This window comes from Microcaecilia unicolor, chromosome 7, assembly GCF_901765095.1.
Source record: "Microcaecilia unicolor chromosome 7, aMicUni1.1, whole genome shotgun sequence".
In the NCBI taxonomy this organism is placed as follows: Eukaryota; Metazoa; Chordata; class Amphibia; order Gymnophiona; family Siphonopidae; genus Microcaecilia; species Microcaecilia unicolor.
In genome coordinates this window covers 305698627-305711759 of record NC_044037.1, presented here as the reverse complement: position 1 = coordinate 305711759, position 13133 = coordinate 305698627, and the positions used below count along the sequence as shown (strand labels likewise).

The following is a 13133-nucleotide window of genomic DNA, read 5'->3' as shown; positions in this document are numbered from 1 at the left end:
CCCTTGCTAATGCGTATTATGTAGGTTAAGTGAGTATTTGCAGACTAGTGCTTCACTGGCGTGTTAGCACTTACACGTGTAAGTGTGCACACGCACTAAAAACACAATCCAGGAAACTTGAACAAGCATGGAAAAAAGCAAAAGATACACAAAAACACATGAAAACAAATACAAAGAAAATACAAATACGCAATAAGACAGGCCAAAAGGCTATACTACAAAACCAAAATAGGGCCTGACTACAAAGACACAAAAAAATTATACCAACTTGTGAACAAACTACTAGACATCACCTTGGTCACCGCAACCAATATAGACATACCACCTGCAGACAAACTTGACAAATACTTCCATGAAAAAATAGTAAACCTACGCAACACGCTACCTCAAACCATCACTGGCATCGAAAACTTCATCGAGTGTCTGGACCCAATCCCCGGTGAATACCCAGCGGACAGACTCTGGACAAGCTTCGCTCCCCTCACTGCTAAAACAGTCAACTAAGCGCTTAATAGGTTCTCTAAGACTCACTGTAAATTGGATACCTGCCCCAGTTAACTATTAAAATCCACTCCCAACCGCAATGCCCCAGGATACATGACAGACCTCATAGACCTACCAACCAGAAACACAACAAAATCAACACGAACATACCTAAATTTCCACCATCCAAGCTGCAAAGGACTCAAATACAAATCAACCTATGCATCCAGTTTCTCTTATATAAGCACGCAACTATGGAACGCACTACCAATCGCCGTGAAAACAACATACGATCACCTAAACTTCCGGAAACTCCTAAAGACTAACCTGTTCGAAAAGGCATACCCCAACGATCCAACCTAAATGCCTTAACCCTGCAACACAACAATATAAAAGTTCGTACTGGACACAACCTAACTCTTCCTCTTATGACCCCCAATGTATTTATCACACCTGATCATTACTTTGTCATAACCTCACTTTGTATTTGTTTACACTGGAGTCTGCAATTGCATCTCCGGCACTATGTAAGCCACGTTGAGCCTGCAAATAGGTGGGAAAATGTGGGATACAAATGTAACAAATAAAATAAATAAATTATAGTATTCTAAACATTTACACACGCAACATACACGTAAATGTTAGTGCTTAGGTTAGAGAATTGCCTCGTGTGAGTGTCCTGCTTTAAGAGGGCAGCTATTAGTATAAAGTCATAATAGGCGCCTGTGTGTAAGTAGCAGAAATCCCGCCCTCCCCTGGAGGTGAGGACATTTGCACTTGTACTTGGAAATTCAGTCCAAGCTGTACCCAAAGTCCACCGCTCTTCATGCCCACAGGCAAAGTACATGCCATCATGTCATCACACTTACCTCTACACTGGTCAGTATTTCGTAAGAGACCATTTTAGTGCAAATGTGGCAACGCATATGAGAATGACGTCATAAAAATGATCCCATGTGAGTGTGAGGTGTATCTGCTCTACCCTTATGCGAAGAGAGAGAGAGAGACAGAGAAGACGTCTGGGGAGAGTGAAAGTGGCTGGATGAGGAGGCAGCTCTGGATGAGTGACACAAGGTTGCATTTTGGGGAAAACCGGAGGAATGAGAGGGACGCTGGATGGGTTGGGATCAGGCTGTTTAGCAGAAGATACCTGATGCATGGACCTCCTGTGTTTTCTTTTGTAGGGAAAGTCGTGGGCCTGTACTCCAGGTTTGATGTGATTGTAAGTATATGTATAAGAAACTTCCATCACAATTACCAAACAGAATAGAATAGTAAAAATGTCAAAGATTAAGAACATAAGAATCGCCCTTCTGGGCTTGTTATTTTTTGAAGTTGCGTTTTTTTTTCCTGAACTCGCAGGTAGCTTGTTTTTTGACTTGTTCTTTTTTTCTTTTATTTGATATACCGCTGATTGCCCACAGTTGTCACCATGTTAACACCAGTGCATTTTGTCTAGCAAAAAAGGTGCTGGTACTCAAATGCCAGGCCACCCTTCAGGGGTGGAGTGATCATTGAGGGACCCACCCTATAATAGCCAGGACCCCTGCGACCAGTCATAGAATCTATGACAAGGCAGAATTTGTATGTAGAACCTGAGCTCTTTCATTAAAATACGAGAACCATGGGTCAAGTTTAGCAAACAGTGGAAAAGGTGCCAGTACTCAGTACCCTCAAAAAAAAGCCCTGGTTAACACTGCAAGAAAGTGTATCAGCTGGATCTCAGTCCCGCATTTTCCTGTCTTCTTTCGTTTCCTCATTGGCTATGAAAGTAGTTAATCAAAACACGCACCGCCCCTGTCAGTGGTTATACTTAAACAAATTTTTCTATCTTTCACCATTATTGTAAATAATAATCGGATGGATGTATTATAATCATCTTTTTCTATGTATGTTTTGTTTTCTCTATGAGAACCCTGATGAAGGCCGATGTGCTGAAACACGGCCCGTGTTGGGTATTTGCCTGTATGCAGAATAGATGAACATATTTCTAAGTTTTTTAACTGAAGAATAAATACTTTTTATATATTTTTTACTGGTTATCTTGAGGACTTGGGTTTCTTGGTGACTTCCACTCCTGTTTTCTGCTTGCTGCTGGTTTTGTTGATTAGTTTTTTCCTTTTTATTTTTCGTGCTGTACAAGAGCATTAACACCTCATTTCTTCTGCTGGTTATATGCCCATATAGTCCAGCCTCCTTTTGGCTTTGCCCACCACCTTGAGACTCTTGGACACTATCACCTCCATGGCCCCTCTCCCAGGGGCGTAGCCAGACAACAGATTTTAGGTGGGCCTAGGCAAGAAGTGGGTGGGCACCAAGTGTTCACCCCCCTCCCCCACACCACCAAAACAAAAAATATATCTCCTTTCCACCTTGGCAGTCTGCAGCAGGCATGCGCTGAAGACTGAGCATGCGCAGGTGACAGTATCAAGGAGAGTAGCGTTTTCATTACCATCAGGGGGAGGTCTTCAGCTGGTGGAGCTGGGGATCCCCACCAGCTACCACTAAACGTGTGCTACTGTTGGGTGGGCCTGAACCCTAAGTGGGTGGGCCCTGGCCCACCCAGGCCCATCTGTGGCTACGCCACTGCCCTCTCCTAGTGCATGCGTAGCAGCTTCTCAGCCCCCTCCACACAGAATTCCTTTGAATTTCTACATCCCAAGTGCATCACTCAGCACTTCTTTGCATTCAATTTTAACTGTCAGATATTAGACCGTTCTTCCAATTTTTGTACATCACTTCTCATGTTGTCCACTCCCTCCGGGGTGTCCACAATGTTGCAAATCATCATATTATCTACAAAAAAGCAAGCTTTACTTTCTAACCCTCAGTGAAGTCACTCATAAAGATATAGAAAATATATATGTGAACAGAACTGGCTCCAGTACCAACCTCTGAGGCCCTCCACTATTCATTTTCCTTTCCTCTGAATGAATCTATTTTCCGCCACACTCAGTTTCTAGTCCAGGTGGTGACCTTAGGTCCTAACTTCTCCTCGGTTTCTTCAGGAGTCTCCTCTAAGGAGCCACTTCAAAGGCTTTGCTGAAATCCAGGTAGACTACGTCCAGTGCGTGTCCTCTGTCCAGTTCTCTGGTCATCCAAAGAGATCAAGTAGATACATTTAGCACGATCTTCCCTTGGTAAAATCACGTTGCCTCGAGTCTTTTAACCTGTTGAATTTTAGAAAGTTCACAATCCTTTCCTTCAGCAGCACCTCCATTACTTTTCCAACCATTAAGGCAAGGCTTATTAGCATGTAGTTTCCCACTTCTTCTCTCTCACCATTTTTGTGAAGAGGGACCACGATGACGCTGAGATACTTTTCCAGGGTGGTGACTCTTAATGTGGAACCTATCATCAAATAGCTTTAATTTGAATTATTATTTCCTATATGCTTCACTTTGCACTTATCCATATTATCTGCTATTTGGATGTCCAGTCTTTCAGTCTTCCAAAATCCTCCTGCAATTTGTCACAGAAATACCACACTACAGGATGCCACCACAGAAATACCATGATACAAAGCACTACCACAGAAATACCAGTAGGGTACCACCACAGAAATATCACACTATATTTTACTACCACAGAAGTACCACACTATAGGGTGCCACCACAGAAATACCATATTATAGTGTATTACCACAGAAATACCACACTACAGGGTGCCACCACAGAAGTACCACAGTACAGGATGCCACCACAGAAATACCATGATACAAAGTACTACCACAGAAATACCAGTAGGGTACCACCACAGAAATATCACACTATATTTTACTACCACAGAAATACCACACTACAGGGTGCCACCACAGAAGTACCACACTATAGGGTGCCACCACAGAAATACCATGCTACAGAGTACTACCACAGAAATACCAGTAGGGTACCACCACAGAAATATCACACTATATTTTACTACCACAGAAATACCACACTACAGGGTGCCACCACAGAAGTACCACACTATAGGGTGCCACCACAGAAATACCATATTATAGTGTATTACCACAAAAGTACCACACTACAGTGTGCCACACCCAGTGTGCTATCACAAAAATACTTTATTGCCATGTGTAACATCTTCTGGTCCCTAATATTTTTTCTTCTTTTCAGCACTTGGCTGCCCAGAAGAGCTATAATAACCTGGAGCTGAGTGTGAAGGAAGCTCTGAGGCAGCGCACTCTGTGTTTGGAGGGTGTCTTAAAGTGTTACCCACACGAGACCCTGGAAGTGGTTATTGATCGCATTGCCAAAGAGCAGGTACCCAAGGCAGCTTATTACCCCCTCCTGCTGAGTCCTTCACGAACAGAATGGTTGGAGGATAGACAGTCCTGATTATAGTAAAGTGTTGCACAGAACTGCCATCTGCGAATACTGGAGGGTGAGGGCCGGATGATAGATTAAGACTAAGAAGCAACCACCAAGGTGGAGAAACTGGATCCACTACATCAATGCAGCAACAAAGGAGTAGCGTGATCAACAGGACATTTCCAAAAAGCCAAGGAGACGTGATGTAAAAAAAAAAAATCTTTTAATAATAAATGAAATAGGACTCAACACGGCACTGTGTTTCGGCAACAATGCCTGCCTCAGGAGTTTTTAGCAATACTAGTGATTTGCGCAATACAAGATAGATGACCTTACTCGGCGATTACCGACTGCACTTTATTATAAAGTCATCTATCTTCCGTTGCACCAATCAGTAGTCTTTCTAAAGACTCCTGAGGCAGTAATTGTTGCCGAAACATGGTGCCATGTCAAGTCCTATTTCATTTGTTATTAAAAGATATATTTTTTTACATCACGTTTCCTTGGCTTTTTGGAAGTGTTCTGTTGATCAATCTACTCCGTTGCTAGATTAAGACCACGGATATGTATGTTTATCAGAGAGGGAGCACCACTAAAGCCGTCTCATATAAGGAGAGGAGCAGTGCCTTGTAAATGTATTCACACTCATACATTGTTCACTGTCTGCTCTCTAAAAATATAATTCTACAGAGTGTAAAAAGCCTTGAAAAAGTCATACAGGCAGTTGATATCAATTATTCAAAACAATGATACAAAAAGTTTTTTTTCATAGTGTAATGTGCTCATCCTTCCCACTAGGACCACCACAGACCACTAAGGGCCATCTGTATACTACTACTATTTAACATTTCTAGAGCGCTACTAGGGTTACGCAGCGCTGTACAATTTAACAAAGAGAGACAGTCCCTGCTCAAAGAGCTTACAATCTAATAGACAAGTGAACGGTCGGTCCGATAGGGGCAGTCAAATTGGGGCAGTCTGGATTCACTGAACGGTAAGGGTTAGGTGCCGAACGCAGCATTGAAGAGGTGGGCTTTAAGCAAAGACTTGAAGACGGGCAGGGAGGGGGCTTGGCGTAAGTGCTCAGGAAGGTTGTTCCAAGCATAGGGTGAGGCGAGGCAGAATGAGCGGAGCCTGGAGTTGGCGGTGGTGGAGAATGTATAATCATTACACATTCGAAATGTCCACTTTAATTAGTTTTTGATTGCAAATGGTAACGTGAACGGAAAGTAACTGGAGAACAAGGCCAGTGCCAGGCGGACGTCTACGATCTGTGCCCTGAAAATGGCAAGGACAACTCAAGATCGAGTATACATATGCAGTATCACATCATACCTTATGCTATGAGTTTATCTTGTTGGGCAGACTGGATGGGGCCTTACAGGTCTTTATCTGCCATCATCTACTATGTTACTATGAAAGTCAAGTATGTATTCAGCAAAACACCAAGGTACTCTAATTTCAAACCCACAGAAATGACCACGTCAGCTATACAAACAACAGGAAGAAGAACAAACATGTTTTCTCATGTCACAAAGAAGGCCTCAGTTTTATGACAATTGGTGGTTATTATAGAAGCTCCATTCTTGTTTTGAACATCTGAAAACTGGCATTTAGACGTCCACATTGCACGGATGTCCAGATCCCAATTTTACAAAGACATGGTATGGTCATCTAACACTGCAGTACGTCTATATGGCGAGGGGGCATGGTCTGGGTGAGGTGTGGGTGGGTCTAGAGGGGGCCCAAAATATGGATGTCCAACTCCAATTACAAAAGGGGGAGGAATGTCCAAGTCTAGCAAGATGGACGCCATTATTTAGAACTGGCACGTGTCATGTCCAAGTTATGGAAAGATGCTCTGATTGAGCAGCTGTCCACTGGAAGGATTAAGACACAACATTGTCTTAATCCCTCAGTGGTTGCTGTCTACCTCCCTCGCCCCTGAGTGTGAAACTGGCAAGGGATACCAGGCACTATGTTAGCTTCAGGTGTTATAGACATTCTTAACAGAGCAGCAGCAAATCTGAGGACTAGCCTAATGGTTAGTGCAGTAGACTGAGAGCCAAGGGACCCAGGTTCAAATCCCACTACTTCTTCTTCTTTTAGTGAGCACTCCAGGGACAGAAAAATACCTACTGTACCTGAATATATGACACCTGCAATCCTGAAGGCTGTTGACATGGTGTACCTTCAGATTCCATAGGTAATTTTTTGTTCCTGGGGGGCTCACAATTAAAACAAAAATTACAAACAGCTGAAGGGCATTTGAACCTGGGATCTCTGATTCTCAGCCCACTGCTCTAACCATTAGGCTACCCCTCTATGTGGGCCTTTTATAAGATGGACATTCCTTTGCTGCCACACAAGCGTTCGTGTCCCTTGTTTTCTCCCATTCATAATTTGGACGTTTCAGTTTGTATAATGGACGTTCATGCTGGACATTTCTTGGACATGGACGACCATCTCCCATGCATTTTAGATCAGGCTGTATTCTGTTCTAAAATACATATGAGATGGATGTCCAGGCTTGGACGTCCATATTCTGAGTTGAATTCCCTTTCTAAAATGCCCCTCTTTACCATCAAACCATGACAGTTCAGCTAAGAAACAACAGCACCAAAACTATCAAAGAGCTAGTCACTACAAGGACCCCTCCCCCAGGACAATAAAATGTCATCTGCATAAAAATGATGAAAAAAACCATGGTGCTCTACCACGGTTGGTAGAGCACCATGAAGACGCCAACACCCCTTTACAAACCTGCTGTTGGTGATTAGTCAAACAAGAAGAAAAGAAAGGGTTAAACAGTCTCTCCCAGGCCCACAGAATGAAGTTGATGCAGCAACATATCATGATTGAGAGAATCAAAGGATGCAGTGACATCAAGAGAGAGTAAAGGCAATGCCATACAAGGTGGTTCCAAGCCCTTAAAGAAGGTATCCAACAACACAATCAATTAGGATTTCAATACCATGAAATGGATAGAAGCCATGATGTTGAAAATCAAGTCTGAAGTTGGTGGAGGGCCACTTGCTCAAGAAGCTTCACAAACAAAGGAGGGCTAGAGATTGGCCGATAAGAGGTAGGATGTAAGGTGTCCAAGGCAGAGCTTTTCAAGACAGGCCAAACACTTGCCATTTTAAGTTGAGAGGCCAGTACATCTGTAGATGTACATCAGCCATAATAGAACATCAAAATGTCCAGGACTAAAACTAAGACATTTTGGTCTACAACTGTTTTCAGAATAAATAAGGTACAAAAAGGTGCCCTAAATGACCACTGGAGGGAATCATGGATGACTCCCCTCTCAACCCCCACACATGTGAATAAAAATATCACTTACCAGCCTCAAAGACATCCTTAGATGTTAAAGTCAGGTCTATTAGAGCAGCCTGCAGGTCCCTGGAGTTGTGTAGTGGTCAGTGCAGTGCACTATGGACTGGGGGACCTGGGTCCCTATCTTCCTGTACCTGTCACACTTGTGGTGGAAACTGTGACCCCTCCCAAAGTCACCAAAATCCTACTGTACCCACATATATAGGTGCCACCTTCACCCATAAGGGCTATTGTAGTGGTATACAGTGTATTTTGGGTGGGTTTGGAGGGCTCAGGGGACAAGATAAGAGAGGAAAGGTGAGATGGGCACCTGGGAGCATTTTTATGAAGTACACAGAAGTGGCCGCTAAGGTGCTCTCCTGGGATGTCTGGGGGACCAATCTACTAAAAATGCTAGCTCCTCCTACATCCCAATAACATAAATCTCTATGTTTTACACTTATTGTTTTTTTTTTTTTTTTTTTCCGAAAATGGACCAAAAAACAAACTGTCCAAAGCACAAAACCTTGTTCGAAACAGTATTTTCGAAAAAAAAAAAAAGATAGACGTTTTTCTTTTTCGAAAATGATCTTCTTTCCTATTTGGATTTTAGATCTTTTGTGCAAAACGTCCAATGAAGGACTTAGACATCATATCGAAAATGCCCTTCTATGTCTTCCCAGGTGTGTGTTTATCAGGCATCATTTTGTTAAATACTTGGACTTGTGGGGTAGGGGGCAACGGACATGCACCCACCCCTCTTTCATCTGTCATACATGAACCCAGTTGTATTGGTCATGGACCTTCTTCTCCTCTCTCCCTCGGGCACTGGTTTCTCTGTGCACCAGCCACTCTATTCATTTGGTACGACTCTCTTTCTGACCTCATATCTTTCACCAGGCTGAACCCTTCCCTCTCCTCCTCTTCCTTCTGACCTCACAATTGCCTTTTCTATGCCTCCTCTTTCCTTTTCTCATTTCCTCAGCTTTCCTCTCTTCTTCTCTTTTCCCTCATCCTTGTCTCTTCATCTCTTCCTTTCCCTCTCTTCTCTTCTGCTATTCTCTGTCCCAGCCCTCACCCCTCTGATCTTTTCTTTGCAGGTTCATCGCTTGGTCCTGGTGGATGAAGACCACTGCCCAATAGGGATTGTGTCGCTGTCTGACATCTTGCAGGCTCTAGTGCTGTCTCCAGCAGGTATCGATGCACTTAACTCTTAACCCCGTGAAGCTTGGTTTCTCATCACTCCCCTCTCCGTTCTCTCCTCTCCAGCTCAGGTAGGATCTTCCTCATTCACTCTCTTCTCCATCTGCTGCTTTTCCTGAAGCTGTACTGCTCCCTCTGATTCTGTAGTATCACTCCAGCAAGCAGAGAACCCCTCTCTGAACCCCCAGTGTCAACCCACCAAGCAAAGAAGTCCCCTCTGACCCCACAATGCTGTTCCAAGAAGACCCCACCCCAAACAGATTTCTTTCTGCATCTGCCGCTTTAGCCTCACCCCAAGGAAACAAAGAGCTCCCTCTGAGCCCACAGTATCAACCCACTAAGCAACAAAAAAGTGCTATACAGTGGTATATCCTCTTCCCCAAAGATCTCACCATCTAAGAGTGTACCCGAGGCAGTGAGGGATAAAGTGACCTGCACAAGGTTACAGGGAAAGTCAGTGATGGATATGGAATTTGAACTCTGGCGTTCCTGGTTCTCAGCATGAGGCCATATCCTTTCCCGGACATACAATATTTTACAATTCTGTATACTTTGGGGGTCTTTTGTGTAGGTGTGCTGGCGTTTTTAGCGTTCGTTAAAAATAAGTGCACGCTAAACTGTAAAGACGCCAATGCATTCCTATGGGCATCTTTAGCGTTTAGCGTGCGCCTATTTTTAACGTGCACTAAAAACGCCAGCGCACCTACGTAAAAGACCATCTTTATTTGTAATCTTTTTGTACAGAATTCTCCTGTCATATCCTGACACTCCTCCCACGCCTGAAATCTTTTCCTCCGTCCCCCCCCCCCCCCCCCACCCGGCTTTTCTCCTTCCTTAGCTCAATTGTTTCCAGAAATATCACTCTTCAAGTTTCCACTTCCCATGCTCTCTCCTATCCCCTGGTAGGTTCAGCCCCGTTTTTCTCTACCCCTTCTCCAGAGTGGACACTTCCCAGCTCTCTCTCTGTTTCCCTTTCCCTTCCTATCCTCTGGTACCCTCTCTGCCCTCCACAGTTCTGTCTCCCTAACCATTATCCCCCCCTCCATTCTCTTTCCCTAACTCCTAGCACAACCCACAGTGCTGTCTGTACCCAACATCTCCCTCCCCTCAGGCACATACCCCCAACTCTCCTTTCTCCCCACTCCAGGCACACTGTCTCTAGCCTCTGATTCTTTTCCCCCATTCCTCCCCTCCCCTGCAGCATATATCCAGCTCACTCTGGCTCCCGTCCCCTTGCACACACCTGAACTTGCTCTCACCCCAACCTTGCATCATAGCTCCCCCAGCTTTCTCCAGCCTCTTTCCCCTAGAACTTCTCCCCTCACCCCCTCCTCCTCCTCTGCTGCTATCCTGGGCCAGACCCACTCATTATAGCCACACGATTCATACAAGCAGTCGGGCCCAGGATAGCAGATATGCAGAACGCAGCCTCATGCACAGCCATTTTGCTCCTCCTCTTGTGATTGCTGCAGGGAGGGAGGTCAGGAGAGTCGCTGAATCTCCGCTGTGGCTTCTTCTGCCTGTGCATTGTGCAGTTCCACAGAATTCCACCTGGAGTAATATCTCTGGGCCATGGATTGATGGAGTCACTTCATGTTTAGTTCCCAGTAAAGCATATAGGGGTTGTGAAGTTGGAGTTTATAGTGGTAGCATGGCTGGGGGTTTGCCCTGCATGAATAAACCTTTGTACCTTCCCAGGAGTCAACTCTCTTCACTGACTTCTCTTATTCTCTGGCAGGCATCGACTCTCAGGCTTTCTGAACTGCTCTCCATCTTCCCACCTCTCTCTCTCAGCTCTGGAGAAGATTGCACTGCATTTAGGGATAGAGGAGCAGCAGGGTGACGGGCACGCTGGAAGGCTGGCTTTCAAGTGAGATGTGAAACGCAGCTTCATGCCTGTGCATGCTGCTAGACACTGCCTGTATCCACACAGCCACCAGGGGGCACTGTGCTTGTGCCTGTAACTGCCTGTGCTGTGCAGCCCCCTCTGCTGGAGCCTGGACACAATTCTGCGTGTACTGTGCGGGATAACTGTTGCTCGTGTTGTACAGTCATTTTTTTCACCTATGCCTGGAGCTTCTCTGTCATCTGGTTCCAACATGTGAGGACTGCTGGAGTACATGCCTGGGACCAGGGAAGCACCGTGGCCGCCTGCTGATCATTTCACGTGTGTGATCAGCCCGGGACACCGTACCTAAGCTTGAAACTTTAAGTGCTGCGCTGCTGCTTCCCTGTGTGCAGAGGCAGGACATGCCTGCGCACGTTCTGTGGCTTTTTGGCACTGTACAGGCGCTTGGCTCAGCGTGTGCGGGGAAACTCAGGACACACAGCTCTAGGGGAGTGCGCAGCAAGTGTGAATATGGATGTACACATGGTGCTGGAGAGCTCTGTGGCCACATGTGGGCTGTAAGCTGGGACACACGTACGATGATGCTCTGAGCTCCATCTCCAGGGTCCTCTCTCAGGACAGCAGACACAAGACTGTGCGAATGTAGATGGCAAAGGCTGCAGTCAATAAAGATATTATTCATTATTGTAGCACTAGGTTGTTGGTTTTTTTTTTATAGTGCTAGACCTGTACACCAGCAGTTACAGTTGAGGAGCAAGATTTGACCTCTCCCCCCACTCACCCAGGATCTCCATACTGTCTGTTAAGTATCTCACTACCTATCTCTTCCTTGGTCAGCGTCCTGGAATCCAGCTTTAGGTCTTCTGGCCTTTAATTGGCAGCTCCCAGGGTTCAACTAAAAAAAATAAAATAAAAGATAAGGGGAAAACAGCAGCAGGCCGGAAAGCCAGGTTTCAAATCCCAGGGACACTCCTTGTGATCTTAGGCAAGTCACTTAATCCCCCATTGTCTCAGTTATTAAAGAAAAACACAGTTCAGCTCCTAAATGTCTTAGCAGCGTAAGTGTTCACCTGAAATTCACCTTAATTTAGGAGCTTAAATGTTACGCTTAGAAGCTAGGGGCCCTGTTTCCTAAGCAGCGCTAAGGCCGCATTAGTGTTTTTAGCGTGCGCTAATGATTAGGACGTGCTAAATGCTTATGTTTAGCATATTTTAATTGTAGCGTGGGCTAAAATCGCTAGCGTGGCTTAGTAAAAAGGGCCCTAGGCCTGCCATTGATTTATCTAGATGTAGGAGTATAATTTATGAATCTAGTGCTAAGCTATGAACTTTTTCTCTGCCCTAAATCCATCCATTGCCACCTACTTTAATGCTCCTAAATCTAGGAGTTGGCATTCAGCCCTAGTCAGTTTTCGAAGAAACCAATGTATAAGCATAATTCTCAAAGTTAGGAGCAGAGATCCTTTGAACATTGGGCTGTGAAGATTGTAAACCTTCCAGGGACAGGTAAGTACCAAGCACACCTGAATGTACCTTCCCTCGAGCTACTACAGAGGATGCATGAGTGGATTCCTAATCCAGTGAAGTAAAGAGAGTAACTTACAGAGGTTCTCTTGGTCTCATATGGCTTCTTGAGAGGTAACACAGTCACCAGAGCCCTGGGGGAGGGGGGAGGGAGGGTTCTAGCTTTCAACTTAATTTCCCTGTATTCTGGGGGAGGTTCTGTGCTGGGGAGGAGCAGGAGGGTCAGCAGCTGCTCCTTGTCCCTCCTTCTACCTGTCTAAAGGTGGGTTGAGGTTTTTGAGAGGTAATTTGGAAGTGGATGCAGGAGTTCCGCAGGAATCTGCTTTATCAGCGTTAATATTTAATTTGTATTTGACTTCACTTTCCACCTTATAATTAAAGGAGAGGAGTGTGGTAGCCGTGTTAGTCCACTCTTAAGGTTATCAATAGAAATCAAACAAAA

The 13133-nt window shown here is 44.9% G+C and overlaps 1 protein-coding gene across 3 annotated transcripts in view; it reads left to right on the top strand.

The window, feature by feature from the left end:
* Positions 1 to 11859, top strand: part of PRKAG3 (protein kinase AMP-activated non-catalytic subunit gamma 3) — a 52713-nt gene extending 40854 nt beyond the window's left edge. For 2 of the 3 annotated variants that reach the window (XR_003942892.1, XR_003942893.1), the window contains exons 10-13: positions 1668 to 1705; positions 4603 to 4749; positions 9216 to 9389; positions 11057 to 11859. Coding sequence is in view for 1 of the 3 variants with exons in the window: in XM_030210332.1 (XP_030066192.1) it covers positions 1668 to 1705; positions 4603 to 4749; positions 9216 to 9309; positions 11057 to 11079 (302 nt within the window). In the remaining 2 variants the exon portion in view is untranslated. The remainder of the gene's footprint in view (positions 1 to 1667; positions 1706 to 4602; positions 4750 to 9215; positions 9390 to 11056) is intronic. The other variant, XM_030210332.1, reaches the window with a different exon arrangement.
* Positions 11860 to 13133: the final 1274 nt, after the last annotated feature.